Consider the following 18,955-nt stretch of genomic DNA (forward strand, 5'->3'; position numbering starts at 1 on the left):
TTTCATCCCATGACAATGTCTATTTGTTGGCTTTTTGTAGCTTTGATTGAATCTGATGCAGAGGGAATTGGCGGTAGCGGGTTTGTTGAATGTATTAGGGAGCATATACATTCAGTATGTAGCTTTAAAATGCATTGTTATTATTATTGCTATTTCAATTACCACTGCCACTACTATTACTATTTTGCAGCATAAGCTAACCTATGCACTGGATTTATGCTCTCAGGGGTGGAATTGTCAGCTGACTGAGGAACAGTTTATTGCAGTGAAAGAATTGGTATGTACCCGAGCAAGCATCATCGATTATAAATTTTAAGAGTTAGAAAGCTCCATGTTGCTTTGATTTTACTTTATGCTTTTATGATGATGTTTCATCATTTGATTTTTTTCAATTAGTTTTTTGATATCCTCTCAATTATGATTATATCAAGTTTTCAGAGTACAAGCAATCAAATTCCTCCGATTTTTTTCTTTAATTTAATTTTTGATAATTTTTTTAATTTTGAAAAGGTAAATTACACTAATAAAAAAATCTTATGAAAAGGTAAATTATCCAGATGCATCCCCAAATTTACATTATGCTTATGCACCAGTTCTCTCTCTCTCTCTCTCTCTCTCTCGTTTTCCTTTACTTCTGGTTTCCTTTATACACTTTACATGGAATCTAAATGTTTGTGATAGTAAAATTTTTTCCTAAATTTAATTAATATGTTAATTCAGCTCAAAACGGCAATCAGTCGTGCAACATCTCAAAATGATGTGATGACCATTAGAGATGCCCTTGAAGTCTCTGCAGAAATGTATAAGAAAGATGCTAATAATGTTTCAGATTATATCCAACGCCACCTTATATCTCTATCAATCTGGGAGGAGTTACGGTAAGTGTTGCAGACCATATTTTTAGAGTAATTTATTCATCACACTTCCCACCTTTTTGCCTGTTTACAAGTACGACTTTGACATACTAACAATAGTGATGCTATTTGCAAAATCTTATCCACACAGTGCGCAATTCAATTGGATGTGTGAATTTACTTTTTTCCCCATGTAATATTTTAAAAATTAAATGGAGATGAAATATTGTGCAAATAGCACTACAAATCAACGAAAATTACAACCACCCAGAAACTCAAGCAAATTAGAGAATGAATGACCACATATAGCAGCCATCCAATCATAATATTAAGAAATTTTGATGATGCGGATTGAATATATAAAAATAAACAAAGTATATAATAAGTTTGAAGCCTGAGAATGTATCCTGTTACTGATTAACCAATGTAGTGGAAATTCCTGTTCAGCCTAATATCCTTTTTTTTTTTTTTGGGATAAGTAATAAAGTATTATTGATACCAAAAAGGGGTCACCCAACTATACAGGGACTATACAACCAATCACATAAATTACATAAATCTATTAAGTCTGCAACAGAAATTAAAGAGTGACTCGATCTAGCTGACAACCAATCCAATAGGGTTCTAAAACAGAATAACTTAAGATCAAGGATAGTTCTTATTGTATCTTCAAAGCTTCCATTATATCTTTCCCTCCAAAGACACCACATCAAACAATGGGGCACAACCATCCATATATCACCTTTTCTACAGCAACCAAATCAACCCTGCCAACCAGCTAACAACTCAATAACAGACCTCGGCATAACCCAACACACTCCAAAACAAACCCACTACCATGGACCAAAAATCAGTGGCAATAGAGCAATGAAGTAACAACTGATCGACTGATTCCCCATCACATTGGCACGTATAATACCAATCTAAAATCCAAACCTTTTTCCTTAAATTATCAATCATCAAATTTTATCCCAAAGCTGCTGTTCATATAAAGAAAGCAACTCTAGGAGGAACTTTTGGTTTCCGAATGCTTTTCCAAGGGAATGACTGATCACTAGGACCAATCAAAAGACGATAGTAACCATGAACCTGAAATCTCTATTTCTTATCTGGCTTTCAATACATATTATTTCTTATTAAATCCCTTTGGCTGATTTATTATTTAATTTAACTTCATAAAACTTCTATTGTGCTTTGTTTTTTGCTAGCTACTTCCTTGAACCTAACTTGTTCACTGTTGATAGTAGAGATCATTGTTTCCTTAGTCACAGATTGTTCTAAATGGTGGGAGTGTTAGGTAGTTTTTTTTTTTTTCTTTTCTTTTTTCTTTTTTCTTGAAAGTAATATGATTTATTAAAATCGAAACTCAAAAAGGTAATATGATTCCTCAAAAAAAGGGGCGCAACACTAGTACACAAGGGGTATACAAAGGAATGCCCAAAAAAATAAAAAAAGAGAAGGCATAATAAATGAAAGTAGTAAAAATGATTAATTGGAGCTTAGGGTGTCCGGGTACTTTAGAATGTATAAGGAATCGAGGTGCAATCATAAAGTTTTTAGGAATAAGAACTTCAGCTTTGCCAATTCAGGTTGGAGTCTTAGGGAGCTTAAGTTTGTAATGAAGTGCTATCTTTGGGACTGTATTAGTTCTTGTGCTTTGACATGTGGGAAGACTCATTATGCGTAGGAAGTAGGAAAGGCTATGGGTCAATCTTTGTCTATAATTAACTCCTTAAAGTACTCTTGTTTACTTGTTTGTGAAATGAGATGTTGAACTTGTGTGAGAAAAGGAGATAGTGTCCACTTCTCTTCACTACCCAATGTTTTCCTCCTCTGATTTTCCATAGTCAGGAATTTTTATTATCAGGATTGATCATGGTTAAAAATAGAATTAAACCTTCTTTCACATTAAATAACCTTAAAATGTTTTGGGGTCTAATGAGTTTTTTACTAATTTAAATTTGGAATTTTCATGGCATTTATAATTCTTTTACAGGTTCTGGGAAGGATACTTTGAATATCTAATGGAGCAGTCTTCAAACAAGTAAGGATTTCGTACCTCTTTTACAGGTTCAGGCTTTTTAAAAAAAAAAAAAAAAAAAAAAAATTGTGTGGGACGCTTGTGCAGCTGCGTCCAAGCCACACCCTGCTTAAGATATAGGTGGATTCAAGAATCAAATCCTTTCAAGACAACGATGGAAAGAGTATTACTAAAATTCCAAATACTATCCACTGAAATTCTTTCTTTCTTTCGAATTTGATTTTACCCACAAAATAGTGATTGTGTGATGTAATTCCTTGATATTGCTTTTATCTGATTTTATCTCAGGTCAGCAAATTATGCATCTATTGTGGCAGTGCAGCTAATTATGGTGGCATCACACATGGTAGTGCATTCTCTTTATTCATTTATTTTATTCCTTTTTACCTTTTTCCATACCCTCACCATATACATATACATGAGTGACTTCTTTTGAGTTCTGAATTTCTTTTATTTCTTCATAAAGGCTGGGCTGGGACTTCCTGATACTAATGCTTGGTACATGATTGAAACAATAGCAGAGAAGAACAACATTGGATATAAGCAGTTTGTAAGTTACATTTCTTTTGGAGGCTGGGTTACATTTGAATGTTAAATTTTCTGATATTTGTGGCGTACTGATTTCCCTTTCCCCTGAGCGTATGTGTTTGTGATGAGGTATTCATCATGGCTAGACACCTTTATGTACTTGGGATTTCTTGTATTGTGTGATTTTATCTTTGTTGTTTTACTCAATTCTATAAGAATTAAGATGTTTCTGCAGGAAGAATGGATGTGGTGTAGGGAATGTCTGGAGATGCAACATAATGCATTGTATTTTAGTCAAAAATTGAAATGTAGGATGCTGATTGTTAGGGGTGGCAAAATAAGCCCAAACCCATTTGCCCGCCTAAACTCACCCACTCTAATTGAACCCAAACCCACCTGATTATTATTTGGGTTAAATGGACATCAACCCAATTAGACCCAATAATTATTGGGTTTTAACTAAAAACCCATTGAGACCCATTTAACCCAAAAACAATTAACCCAAATCCAACATAGCCCTTTCCATCCAAAATAAAAATTAAAAAAAAAAAAAAAAAAACTCAGCCCTACCCCTCTTTCAGCCTCTCTAATCGTGTCACTAGGTTTTTCAAATTTTAAAATTTTCTTTCATTTTCTCAGCCTCCAATCACATATTCAAATTCCTAAACCCACCTAAGCAACCAACCCAGAAATACCAAAATCTTGCTTCACTCTCTCAACAATGGCGGAGTTAGTGACTAACAAGAGCTGCCATGGCTCGGCTATGCAGGCGCGACCAAGAGTGGGGTCCATGGGTTCTTCCAACTCCTGCGCATGGCTGGTGGTGATGAAGCGGAGGCGGAGGACAGCGAGGTTGGAGGAGAGTTGGGAGTCGGAGTCGGAACCATCGAAGAAGACGTTTTCTCTTACCCACACTCTTTCTTCTTCAATTCGTTTTTTCTAGGTTTTCCTTCTGCTCTAAGCGCCTTAAAATGACACTGTTTCATTCATTCTCTATTTGTGTGTGTGTGTATAAGCTTCTTGAAGATCTGAGGGTAAAAGGTTAAAATTTTCTTTTAACAATGTCCCTTTTATTTTTCTTCTTCCTATTTCAATTGGTTTAATGCTCTTTTTGGCAGTTGAGAAAATAGCTCGGAAGTTGGAATGGAAAGTATCTGCTTCCCTACCTTAGTAAAGGGATTCTCTTAGGCAATTGTTTTGTTTTCCACAATGTGTAAAAAGTATTTTTTTTTGGTGGAAGAGAAAGTGGTATCCTTGAAGAGAATTTGTTATTCCTCTGTTTGGTGGCTGAGAAAAAAAAGTACGGTAGTATAACGTTTTAGGTTGATTGGTCATAACGGAAGCTAAAAATTAAAACTTTACGAGTTTACAATTCATGCTTTTTTTTGTTTAATTGTGAATAATTTTTGAAGCAGAGAAGGATAAGGCTGGGTGGAGCTGTGAGATTTGAGTTTTTCAATTAAGGGCATTTTGGTAATTTTGATAATTGGGTGGGTTGGGGTTTACCCACAATAATTGAGTTGGGTTGGGTTTGGGTTAGAAGCAATTAGTTAAATGGTTTTTAATGGGTAACTGAGTTTTATATACCCAACCCAATTATGCTCACCTCAAACTCACCCAAACCCACCCATTTGACACTCCTACTGATTGTTAGAATTATGGTTAAATGATTAAATACATCATTTTCTAATAACTTAAGCTTTTAGGACATTTGATAATTTATCATGGTATCAGAGTAAGAGGTTCTAAATTCGATCCTTATCTCCACACTACCTCCCATTTAAAATGTTAAAAATCCAACATGTTAGGCCTCCATTATTAAGAGTAAGTTTAGGCTCACAAGTGAAGGGGAGTGTCAGAATTATGGTTAAATAATTAAATTTACTATTCCCTAATAGCTTAAACTTTTGGGGCATTTGGTAATTTATCACTTATATTCCTATTCTTTATGATGATAACAAAGAGAAGGTGCTGACCTAAATTGTAGAAGTGATCACTAATGTTTCTAAATCTCTGGCATATGCTTATAGAGAAGAAGATTGGTGGAAATAATTTATGAATAGTTTTCCAATTCTTTTCCTAAAAATGTTTCCATCTTCCATGGAACTAGATTAGACTTTGTAATCCAATGATTTACTTCACTGACAAAGATACTTTACCAGGAAGGAGGAAACTTTACACATGGAAGGAGGAAACTTTACTTGTTCTAATTCTAGGTAAGTTGAGTCGAAGGCACGATTGGACAGATTTTTGTTCATTGCAGAGTAGGGGGCTAAGTTTCCTACTATGTGTCAGAGAAGAATGTCTAGGCTTTTATCAGACCACGTTCCAATTGTCTTAGAGGGTGGATCCTTCTAGCATAGGGGTAGGAGGCTGTTTAGATTTGAGAACATGTGGCTTAAGGATGAAGGCTTTGTGGAAAGGGTGCGTTCTTGGTGGGATTCCTATTATTTTCAAGGTGTTCCGAGTTTTTTGTTGGCAAATAAATTGAAGCTGTGGAAAAATGATTTGAAAAATTGGAATGGGGAGGTGTTTTGGAAATGTAGAAGAATGAGAAAAACAGTTGTGGAAGGATCTTAGTAAGTTTGAAACTATTGAGGAGAGTTGTGATTTAATGGAGGAGAAGCTAGACTTGGAAAGAATTCAGGTGGAGCTTGAAAAGGCTTCTCTAGAGTACTTTGTATTAGAGAAGGAGATAGGAATATTAAATTCTTCCATCATATAGCCAATTCCCACAAAAGATTTAACTCCATAGATAGGCTTATGGTGGATGGAGAGTTGTCATCAGTTCCAGAGATCATAGCTGAGTGTATTTCTTTCTTCTATAGGCAGCTTTATTCCGAAGATGTGGTTAATAGACCTGTCCTTGATGACGTGGAATTCTCTAGGATTTTTGAGGAGGATGCTATTTGGTTAGATAGGCCATTTGATAAGGATGAGGTGTATGGGGTGATCCATGGTTTTAATGGCGATAAGAGTCCTGGCCCGGATGAATTTTCTATGGTTTGTTTTTCAATCTTGTTGGAGTGTTGAAAAAAGAAATTATAGAAGTTTTTTTGAACTTTCATACTCAAGTTGTATTTGAGAAGAGTCTTAATATTGCATTTCTTACCCTTATTCCTAAAAAGTCAGATGTTGTGGAGATCAAAGATTTCAGGCCAATCAATTTAGTTGGTGGGATATACAAGATTATTTTGAAGGTAATGGCTAATCGGTTTCGAAGGGTGGCACATGAGCTTATTTCAGATTCTCAGAATGCATTTGTTAAAGGTAGACAAGTTTTGGACTCTGTGTTAATTTCTTCTGAATGTATTGATAGTAAATTGAAAACAGGGATTTCAGGGGTGTTGTGTAAGTTGGGTGTGGAGAAGGCGTATGATCATGTGAATTGGGGCTTTCTAATTTATATGTTGCAGCGTTGTGGGTTTTCAGAAAAGTGGAGGAAATGGATTTTGTGTTGCATTTCTACTATTAAATTTTCCATTTTGATTAATGGGAGTCCTTCGGATTTTTTTGGAAGCTCTAGGGGGATTAGGCAAGGGGATCCTCTATCTTCGTTGCTCTTTGATATTGTTATGGAGGCTTTGAGCCGTATGTTGGATATGGCTGCAGCTGCTGGACAGTTTTCAGGGACAATTTTCGGGCTTCTCTGTAGATTCTGCACCTAGTACTTCGATGATGGTGTCTGATCTTTTATTTGCAGATGACACCCTTTTTTTTTTTGTAATGCTAACCCTAATCAATTGGTTACTTTGAGGGAGATTCTGAATAGATTTGAGGAGGTTTCAAGGTTAAGAATTAATTTGGGGAAATTAGAGTTGGTACTAGTTGGTGAGGTATGTAATCTGGATGTGTTGATGGGGCTGTTTGGTTGTAGGCATTTTCCCCTTCCTTTGAAATATTTGGGACTTCCTTTGAGAGCTAAATTCAAAGAGTCATCAATCTGGAATCCAATATTAGAGAAGATGGAACGAAGACTAGCAGGGTGGAAAAGGCTTTATTTATCTAAAGGGGGGAAGGTAACTCTTAATAAAAATACACTTTCCTCCTGACCTACTTATTTCCTTTCCATTCTTCCTATACCTAGGAAGGTTGCCAATCGCATGGAGAAATTACAAATAGATTTTCTTTGGAGTGGAATTAGTGATGATTCTAAGTTACACCTGGTGAAATGGGCTAAAGTTTGTAAGCTAATTCAAGTTGGAGGGCTAGGCATAAGACGGTTGAGAAACTTTAACTCTGCCTTGTTGGGCAAGTGGTTGTGGATATATGGGTTAGAGACAGATGTGTTATGGAGGAGGGTTATAAAGGCGAAATATGGGAATGAATGGGGTGGTTGGTGCACAAAAAAGGTGACAAGAGTGTATGGTGTTAGCCTTTGGAGGTTTATTAGAAGTGGCTGGCTGAACTTCTCTAAACTCCGATGGTTTGATGTATGGGATGGTACTAGAGTGAAGTTTTGGAAGCATGTGTGGTGTGGGGATTGTACCCTTAAAGAGGCTTTTCTAGATCTTTACTGCCTTAGTAGGGCAAGAGATTCTTTAGTGGCTGAGGTTATGTGTTGGACTGTTGGGAGAATTCATTGGAATTTTCAATTTTGTCGTTTGCCGTAGGATTGGGAGAAAGTCTCTTTTGATCGGTTTATGGCAATTGGAAGCCAACAAGGAGTAGAGGTTTTGAGGTTAGAAGTTTCTATCTTTCTTTCTACCCCCCCTACTATCTTCTTCCCTTGGAGGTAGGTGTGGCAATCGAAGGTCCTTCCAAGGGTGGCTTTCTTTTTATGGTCAACCTAATTAGGTAAGATTCTTATAACTGATAATCTTCTCAAAAGGAGTATTATTGTTCTTGACTAGTGCTATTTGTGTAAGAGGTGTGGGGAGTCGGTGGATCATCTTCTACTTCATTGCTCCATAGCTTCTGAGTTGTGGTCTTTGGTGTTTTGTTTGTTTGGACTCCATTGTGTTATGCCACTTAAGGTACTTGAGGTGTTTGAGCCTTGGCAAGGTAAATTTAGACGACATCGCAATATAGTTTTTTGGAGACGTGTGCCGCATTGCTTGATGTGGTATATTTGGAGAGAAAGGAATGCTAGATGCTTTGAGGGATGTGAGTGCTCCTTACTAGAGATCAAGTCTTTCTTCTTGCATACTCTCCCTATTTGGAGTGTGGCTTTGTCGCATTGTTCTTGTTTTTTCTCTTCCTGCTTTACTTGATCATTGTAATTTTGGTTCTTGCTTTCTTCCCCCACAGTACATCCCCAATGTACTCGGGTTGGTTATTTTTTTCTTAATAAAATTTTTTCTACCTATCAAAAAAAAAAAAATTTATTTTGTTGTCTTCATGTACTTATTTTTGTCATGCCCCAAACCCGGTGAAGGTCTAGTGCAGGAGAAATCCACAACATAAAAGCACCTACAAATTTTTTTTTTCTATGACAATTCCTTTCAATGATTCCCAAACATCAAGTGTTAACACTGATCGACAAAGTTTGTACATTAAACTCCCCATATGCTCCCAAAGTAAGTCAGAGCTCTATAAATAATTACATGGACCATTGGCCACAAAAGAATGGAGGTCTGAATAATAATAATAATAATTTTTTTTTGATAAGTAACGTAAGAATATTATTAATAAAAGAAAAAGTGCCAAGCCGAGTACATTGGAGATGTACTATGGGGGCACAAATTAGGAAACAAAAGTACAACGATTAAGAAAAATAGGAAAAGAAGAACAAGAAAAATGAGAAAATACCACTCCATTCAAAGAGAGTGTGCAAGAAAAAAGACTTAATCTCTAGCAAAAAACGTTCACAACCCTCAAAACTTTTAGCATTCCTTTCACGCCAAATGCACCAGATCAAGCAATGAGGCACTAATCTCCAAATATCAATGTGACGATGTCGCACAAACTTTTCTTGCCAAGCCTCAAATAACTCGAACAATATGAGGCATAACCCATTGAATACCAAACAAGCAGAAAGCCAAAGACCACAACTCCCAAGCTATGGAGCAATGAAGTAGAAGATGATCCACTAACTCCCCACATCTCTTACACATATAACACCAATCAAGCACTATCACACGTTTTTTATTAAGGTTGTCTGTTGTTAAGATCTTACCTAAAGAAGCAGACCAAGAAAAGAAAGCCACCCGTGGAGGAACCTTCGATTGCCATATCATTCTCCATGGGAAGGAAACAACAATAGGAGGATAGAAGGAGCTATAATATCCTCTAACCTCAAAACTTCTATTCCTTGCAGGCTTCCAACAAACCTTATTTGGGCCAAACCCTTGCACTGTCGAAGAATAGACCAACCCCATAAACTGATCAAAGGCTTCTTCTTCCCAATCTTGTGGTGGATGACGAAATTGCACATTCTAGTGAAACCTCCCGGTAGACCAACTCATAATTTCAGCCACTGAGGAATCCTTCGACCCACTAATACAATAAAGCTCCGGAAAGGCCTCTTGGAGAGTACAATCCCTGCACCACACATGCTTCTAAAATTTCACTCTAGTACCATCCCCCACATCATATTCTAGGAGTTTAGAGAAGTTCAACCAGCCACTTCTAATGTATCTCCACAGGTTGACCCCATAGGGACTTGTCACCTTTTTCGTACACCAATCACCCCAACTATTCCCATATTTTGCCTTTATAACCCTCCTCCATAAAACATTAGTCTCCATGCCATACCTCCACAACTATTTTCCTAGCAAGGCAGAATTAAAGCTTCCCAAATGTCTTATACCCAGCCCCCCAGTCTGCAAAAGCTTATAGACCTTGGCCCAATTAAGTGAATGAATTTTAGGTTCACCACCAATCCCATTCCACAGAAAATCTCTCTGTAATTTTTCCATACGCTTTGCCATCTTACCCGATAAAGGAAGGAGGGAAAGGAAATATGTAGGTAAAGACGAGAGTGAGCTTTTAATGAGTGTCACCTTACCCCTTTTAGATAAATACATTCTCTTTCAACCTGCTAATCTCCTCTCCATTCTCTCTAGGATAGGATTCCAAACATATAAGTCCTTAAACTTAGCACCTAATGGAAAACCCAAATATTTCAAAGGTAGAGAAGATTGCCCACACCCCAACAGACCCACCAAAGCCTCCAAATTGTGCACCTCACCATCAGGTACCAACTCAGATTTCCCCAAATTAATACGAAGCCCTGACACCTCCTCAAATCTAGCAAGAATCGCCCTCAAATTAGCAATCTGATAAGGTTCAGCATCACAAAAAATCAGAGTGTCATCTGCAAATAGAAGATGAGACACCATCATTGATGGATTAGTTGTACTACCCACAGAAAAGATTGAGAATTGCCCAGCGGAGGCAGCCACATCCAACATACGACTTAATGCCTCCATCACAATATCAAACAACAATGGAGATAATGGGTCCCCTTGTTGCAGCCCCTTAGAACTTCCAAAGAAATCAGACGGACAACCATTGATCAGAATGGAAAACTTTACAGTTGAAATGCAATATCTTATCCAATTTCTCCATTTCTCTGAGAAACCACAACGCTGGAGGATGTACATTAAAAAGTCTTAACTCACATGATCATACGCCTTCTCCACATCCAATTTACACAACACACCTGGAACTCCTGACTTTACTCTACTATCAATATATTCGGAAACAATCAAGACGGAATCCAAAATTTGTCTACCCTTCACAAAGGCATTTTGTGAATCCGAAACAAGCCCATGTGCCACCCTACGTAGCCGATTTGCCAACACCTCAGAAATAATCTTATAAATCCCACGAACTAATCTAATAGGCTGAAAGTCCTTTACCTCCACAGCATCCACTTTCTTGGGAATAAGGGCAAGAAATGAAGCATTAAGACTCTTCTCAAATACCGCCTGAGTATGAAAATTGTGGAATACAACCATAATTTCTGTTTTCAAAACACACCAACAAGACTGGAAGAATGCCATGGAAAAGCCATCCGAGCTAGGTGCCTTCTCACCATTAAAATCATTGATCACCCCAAACCTCTTCCTCCTCAAAAGGCCTATCTAGCCAACTTGCATCTTCCATCGAGATACTAGAAAAATCCACATCGTCTAAAACAGGTCTATGAGCCACATCCTCAAAATAAAGTTGCCTATAGAACTGAGAGATACAATCTGCTATGGCTATCGGGTCCGAAGACAACTCCCTATCCACCATAAGTCTATCAGTAGAATTAACCCTCTTGTGAGAGTTAGCTATACGGTGGAAAATTTTAGTGTCCTTGTCTCCTTCCCTAACACAGAAAACTCTAGATTTCTGCCTCCAACATATTTCTTCCAATAGAGTAGCTTTTTCTAACTCATCACGAATTCTTCCCACTTCTACCATTTCCTCCACTGACAAACTTCGACTATCCTCCTTATTCTTTAGAACACTTAGTTCCTTCCACAATTTTTTAATCCAAACACCTCCACATTCCATCTATTCAAATCATTTTTTAAGAGCTTTAATTTATTGGCTAGAACAAAACTCGATGCACCATGAAATTGATAGGATTCCTACCAAGACCGAACCCTATCCACAAAACCCTCATCCTTAAGCCACATATTCTCAAATCTAAACGGCCTACTCCCTCTCTAGAAAGATCCACTCTTAAGGACAATTGGAAAATGATCCGAGCACAACCTAGACATTCGTCTTTGAGAAACTGTAGAAAACTTATCCTCCCAATCTGCAGAAAACAAGAATCTGTCCAGCTTAGCCTTTGAAGCAACTTCTCGAGAATTTGACCAACTAAAAGTACCCCCTTGCAATGACAGATCAATGAGACCCTGTTTCGAAATAAAATTGGAAAACTCTCGCATGGCAGCAGTGAAAGAATTAGACCCCAATCGTTCGGAAGGGAATCTAACCACATTAAAGTCACTACCCACACACTAGCTATTCAAGCCACGGAGTTCCTCCCATAAAAACCTCCTATCACGGTGTAAATTAGGACCATAAACACCAGTAAACGCCTAAACAAACTTATTTGACACACTTGTAAACTTACAAGAGACCGAAAATCTCCCCACTGCTTCCTCCATTTTATTCACTACCCGAGTGTCCCACATCACTAACACCCCTCCAGAAGCTTCACAAGAACCTAAGACCGACCAGTCTACATGTTGGCCACCCCACAAGCTACGAATTACCGCTCTATTAATCAGCCCCATTTTGGTTTCTTGAAGACAAACCACATCTGGCCCCCATTTCCCAATCAAATTTCTAACCCTGAGCCTCTTATCCTGCTCATTCAACCCTCTAATGTTCCAAGAAATAATCTTCACACTCATTAATAAGGCACAACAGCCCGCTCAATACTTGCACTCCTTGGTTTACTTGGATCATGCTCAACATTCAAAGATGACAACAAATTTTTCAACTCCCGTTGACCTTTTTGGCCTGACTTTACCATCTTCGTCTGATCACCCACCACAATTTTCTGTTTATATTTTTTTTGGCCTCTATAGCTAATAACAATCCCGTAATTTGCTACTCAAAACCTTCCAACGAAGTGTCCACAGATTTCTTGAAAGCCTTTATCCTATTAGTTACCCATTGTGATATTTGACAATTATCCCCACTCTCCTTACATCCAAACTCCTTCACATGACTAGACACCAACTCCAAAGGACCTTCAGTGGCCAAAGGTACCACAACCAATGGCTCATCACCTTTCTCACAAAACCTCAACCTTTCATCAGATTCCCACATCTCATTCTCTAACCTAGGAACCATAGACGAAGATTCTACTAGCCCCTCACCCTCATTTGCCCAACTACCCCTTTGCCCTTCATTAGTGGTAGAAACATTACCTGGTACACCGTCTCCCTCCAAGCTTAAGTAGACCGACATACAATTTGGAGATCGATCTAATGACAATGGAAGCACTATTTGCCTTGCATCATGCAATTGTAGTATCCAGTCTTTGGAATTACCCCAAGACTTATCCAAATCTCCGACCAATTCCTTAATAGTTGGACCAGGTAGATGAGCTCCCTCAAAATTAGAATCACTATTAGTAGGAGCCGATCCTTTTGAACCCACAAAATCCTCATCCCCATCATCAGATGCCACTTGAGAAGTCAAAGACACCAGCGCCGACACTATCGGGTCAATAAAGGTCATTACCGGTTCCGAAATCATGGCTGAGGACACCACCGGCACCAACCTCGACCCACTTGGAGCATTGATCGCCAATAATGGTACGTGGGAGGCTTGGGCCACCACCAATGCTCCTGTCGGCACAGTGGGTGGCTGAGTGAGTGGCGTCGGGCTGTGCTGTACCTTCGGTGACATCGCTGGTTGCTCTGTTGTGTTAGCCGATACCATTGAGCTCTCAAGCTCCTTCGTGGCAGTGAGTTCACTCCTACCTGAACTCTGAATAGAGATACCATTCTGAATAGAAGGCTCCAGAGCATTTATTCCACTAATGGAACTCTCGCCAGCCTTAAAGTTTTTATTACCCAACAGATCTTGAGCTGTTTGCTTGTATGGGCCCAGTCCCACTATTGTATTTGGGCCACAGTTAGCTTGGGAAGATTTGGAACATTCCCCATCCTCAAAACCACACGGGCCTAATATGCTTTTTGTACTGCCCATTAATGGGTGGGCTTGTGAAATATATGGGCTCAATCCCTCAGCAACTAAAACAGAATCCTTGTTCCCCTTTGCTACCCAACTGGCAGATTTATCAGCCCCTTTATTATGCTCCCACATAACCTTCCTCTTTCCATTCTCATTCAACTCCACAATCAGCCCCTTCCCTAACCAACATGAAGTCCTAATTTCACGCTCTTTCCCAACAACACCATATTTTGAATTCAAATTAAACCTCAAGGGAAATCTGTGTTTATTTCCTTCCAGATTTTTCGCCTCGAATTTATTCTCCACATTAATACAACGATCTCTCCCCTCAACACCATCCACGGCAGTTGGTAAAGATTTTCCAGCTTGAGATTCAAAAACCACAACCTGTGCACATGGTTTGTCTCTTGGATACTCTGCTTTTTTCTCCACTAATCTATTCCTCCCCTTCTCTTTGTGATGGGCTGCTGAAATTGCTTCATGCCCCTTTCCTGTATAGGACCTTTCACAGTTTCTACAAAGGTCCGAGAAAATTGAATCTCTGAAAATTGCTTAGGCCTATGAGGTATAAATTTCGCACCACCCAACGCATAATGGGTAGGTTCCAACAGTCTTCTTAATTCAATCCCAAAAGCCCCCCAACCATGTTGTACCTTGCCTGCTGGAATAATGATAGATCTCCTAAGGCCTCATACTTTTAGTTCTGTCACTGTTAAGTACTGACCAAACGAATTGGAACCCCTTTGCAAAGTGTAAGCACTATCTCCTTCTCTGATCGTGAAAAAATGCTTAGGATTGGCCCCAATCACAGTATGTTCTATGTTATGCATTAACCAAAGTGCATTCTTACCCATACAAACTGATTGCATGAAATATTTTCCCCGATCAAAAATCTAAAGGGAGAAAAAGTTCCCTCCCTCCTCAACTACCAATTGAAACAACTTAGACTCAATAAAAAAACTGCAAAATCCACCCATACCGATGTAAAGGAGGAAATGAAAACCAGTATTTTTGACTAGCTCCAATTTTCTTTAAAGAATGCCTTCTCTCTCCAGTTATTTTTATGTTGATTGATGGAATACTGAAGCATGCTCTTTACACTAACATAATTGATGATAAATAGATTTCCAGAGGATAGGTTTTCTGGTGAGTTTGATACTCATTGCTAGACTCGGGGCTGTGTTTCACAGAGACTTCAAAATTGGGAAGTGGTTGAGGCTTAGGCAGGAAACGTCTGTGTTAATGATTGGGCATGCCATCTGAATAATAATTATATATCAATAACTTGTCCAATGGGGATAAATGTTATCAACATTGTTAGATACAAAATAAATGAGTCAAGTCTCCTCTGGGATGTACAACGCCGATGGAAATTCTTGAGTCCCACCTCAAAAGTCCAGCCTCCAATTGTAGTTGCCTAACTATTGCTAGTCACAAAACTTGCTTCAAAAATAATGGAATGAGACAAAGTCCAATTAGTAGCATAATTAATTGGTGGGGAAAATGCGAGTTTCATAATGATGATAATATTACAAAACATGTTATAATTTGAGAATTTCTATTTGAATTCTGCAAAATCCTTTTCAGTAATAATATGACAAGAATGATTGAAATAATGCAACACAAAGTTTCTCAAAATAACCACCATCAAACTACATAAATCTACATAATATCACTGTGAGTTATAACTATGTTCAATATCATTTTAAAGCTAGAAAACCTCACCCAATGCCACATGATGAGTCATCACAAAAACGTCGTCACAAAGGCATGTCACGCAACAAGGGAAAAACGACATAAAGAGCTCACAAATTACATGTACTCAAAATACATAGTTTATTTCCAAGTAGTTTCATAAAATCTTTAAATGCCCAAGATATCCACAAAGTTCTTGAAGTCTTCAAAATCATTCCTCGTCAAAAGTGTTTGCATTAATTTCCCCAATAACACATGTCAAGATAAGCATCATTACTCTTTAGAATTTCCAAATAATACCATAAATTCATAAAATCCATAATCAAAGGATTAAATCAAAGATGCTCATATTATTTTCTATACCAACAATTCATGCATTTCCCCATATGCAATATCAAATAAGATGCACTTTTCATATATAATCACATATATATATATATATATATATATTAAGGGTTACAGAACAAAACTTTCTAGGAAAATATAGTTCCACAATCAATTTTCCAAAAATGTGTTCAACCTCAAAACAACATTTCATGCAATATGATTATTTTTCTAAAATCCTATTAAGAAGCTACTTACCTTGCAACCTGCAAAAAGCCTAATTTCCAAAGCTCCAAAAGTGGTTAGCTAAAACCTAAAGAATGCCAAGCAAACCTACCAAGATACATATAAAGCTTGAAATTGCACCTACCTATGAAATAGAAAATTGCTAAACAAGTGACTAATTTAGGCAAACTTAAATATTTAGAATTTGGGTGTCATCCTACCCACCTCATTTTAAGACAACACTCTTATTCGCATGGATAAATCAGCTATACCCAAACTCTTCCAAAAATCCTCAGTGGACATCGTTCTACCCAGTTAGCTATAAGTCTTCCATCAAGTTGGCAAGGCCTAGCTTAAAAAAACCCCATCAAAATGAGTCAAAAGTCATTAGGTCCACACGATAATTTAAGTTGAAAAGATTAAGCCCCTTAAGCAAATTCTCCCACATTCATAGAATTCCCTTTAGTCATGCCCAAAGATCTTAATCTCACATGTATTTGACTTACAAAGCCACTAAACAATAGATTTGCTAGTCATAAACTCCAACTTATAATTATAAGCCATTCAAAGCCTTTCCTATTTGTTTTTGTTTAAATTCCTTTTTGGCCTTAAGATCCTAAACTTTATAAGTTTTTCCACAAGATTTATACAACATTTTCAAGAGAGACTCATGAAACAAGATATATCACAATATCCACCAAGACAATAACCAATCTAAACCCTTAACTAGCTCCAAATAAACTCAATAGCAATGAAAAATTAGATTTACCAACTATTTCATATTAGAAACCCAAAACCCCCAAATTTTAGCTAAGCAGAAACCTCAAATGGCCATCATTTGCATAAAAACCATAAACCATTAATCAAACAAGTCCACCAAATCAAAAATCATATACTTACATGAATATCACTCAAAAAGCTTAGATTAGAAGTAAGTCTAGCAATAACAGGAAAATCTACCAAAAGTTTAGAGTTTTACCTTAAAATTTTGAGATGAAAGAGCCCAAGAAGTTCCAATGGATTTTTCCAGTGCATCCTGCCGGAAAAATGATGTTGGAGGTGGTGGTGGAGTGGTGCACCAGTGGGAGTTTGAGAGAGATTGAGGGGGTGTGTGCATTTTTTTTGTTTGTGTGAAAGAAAAGAAAAGAGAGAGTGGGCCTATTCTAAAACAATCTGTTACTCTTGTTTTGGTTAATGCATTGTCTAATGATGCTTCCGTTTTCTGCAATCCAATGTTTGTCTTAATGATTTTTTGTTTTTTCATTTCACCAGTTCTTGGGTTGATGGTCATTAAATCAAATTCATAAGGAGTAATTAATTTTTCTCACATTTTCATCTCATTGGTCATTTTGTGTTGAGCTGCAAGGTTAATATTTGTTTTTCGACTTTCTTTTCATCTCATTGTTTATTTTGTGTTTTGATTTTTTCTTCCCCTTTCCTGTTGATTTTATTAAACCGAAGTTTTGCTCTGATTATGGGTACTGTTGCTAAAAGTTTTCTATCACCTGTTTGTTGCAGATAAAACTCAGAGGATTCTTATCACATATTCAGCAACTCCGTGTTGGTTACTGGGGAATCACTTCTATTAAGGCCCAATCCATGTTGTCTCCTGGATTGCCATCCCCACGTTCAAAAGATGCCACAGATGAGTATCAGCAGCCTGCCGAGGCTTCTGGTGTTGGAAGGAACTGGGTTCAGAGCATGTTCAGCAGGGATACAGCAACCAGAACAAACTCTTTTAGTCGTGTTCGTAAATGGGCTTCTGACGGCAGCAGTTCAGGTAGCCCTTTCATTAACATTACACACTTGTATTATTATTTGTTGTTTTCAGTTAATCTATCACCGTATCAATGTGATTTGCTGTCTTCTGAGTTCAGCCACAAATGAGAATGGGACTCCTCGCAAACAAGATGTATCTGCTGCTGGTCAGAAAAATATTCAAACCAACGTTCGCATACTTAGGGGTCATAGCGGTGCCATTACTGCTCTACATTGTGTGACAAGAAGAGAAGTTTGGGATTTGGTGGGTGACCGTGAAGATGCAGGTTTCTTTATCAGTGGAAGCACAGACTGCTGTGTAAGTGTACATATTTAGGTGTTTTCTTCTATCTTACAGTTTCTTCACTGGAGTGGCTTTGTATTATGTTGTGAAGGTTTTAAAGATGCAATGTATATTCTTTTTCTACAATCATGCAGGTTAAGATCTGGGATCCTAGTCTTCGTGGTTCTGAACTGCGGGCAACTCTGAAAGGACATACCAGGTTTTCTTTTCCCTTTTTCCTTTTTGGTGGATTTATTGAAGCCAATCTGCAGTACTCCCTTTGTCTCTTTGATTCACCTTCAATTAATGTCTTTCCTTTCTTGCTTCATATGAAGGACTGTCCGTGCAATAAGTTCTGATCGAGGAAAGGTGGTATCAGGATCAGATGATCAGTCTGTTTTAGTATGGGACAAACAAACAACTCAGCTTCTAGAAGAGTTAAAAGGCCATGATGGACAGGTTTGTGTGCTCAACACATCTTTTCTTTGATAAATGACTGGTTATGGAACTAGAAAGGTGTGTGCAGAGGGTATAAGTGGAAGAACAACCAATTCAATGTAACAGTAAAAGAGTTGTACTTGGTGTAACTTGAATCTGACCCATACATGTGTATAAATATATGATAACATCTTATATGCAAAATTGCTAGCT

At 37.8% G+C, this 18,955-nt stretch overlaps 1 protein-coding gene across 2 annotated transcripts in view; it reads left to right on the top strand.

Moving 5' to 3' along the window:
• LOC126722109 (DENN domain and WD repeat-containing protein SCD1-like) overlaps window positions 1-18,955 on the top strand; it is a 42,329-nt gene that overhangs the window by 20,917 nt on the left and 2,457 nt on the right. For both annotated transcript variants that reach the window (XM_050425258.1, XM_050425257.1), the window contains exons 17-26: window positions 41-114; window positions 227-277; window positions 721-878; window positions 2,851-2,898; window positions 3,184-3,241; window positions 3,362-3,445; window positions 17,782-18,043; window positions 18,141-18,340; window positions 18,460-18,524; window positions 18,640-18,763. In XM_050425258.1, the coding sequence (XP_050281215.1) occupies window positions 41-114; window positions 227-277; window positions 721-878; window positions 2,851-2,898; window positions 3,184-3,241; window positions 3,362-3,445; window positions 17,782-18,043; window positions 18,141-18,340; window positions 18,460-18,524; window positions 18,640-18,763 (1,124 nt within the window). The remainder of the gene's footprint in view (window positions 1-40; window positions 115-226; window positions 278-720; window positions 879-2,850; window positions 2,899-3,183; window positions 3,242-3,361; window positions 3,446-17,781; window positions 18,044-18,140; window positions 18,341-18,459; window positions 18,525-18,639; window positions 18,764-18,955) is intronic.

The sequence above is a fragment of the Quercus robur genome, chromosome 4, assembly GCF_932294415.1.
Source record: "Quercus robur chromosome 4, dhQueRobu3.1, whole genome shotgun sequence".
NCBI lineage: Eukaryota > Viridiplantae > Streptophyta > Magnoliopsida > Fagales > Fagaceae > Quercus > Quercus robur.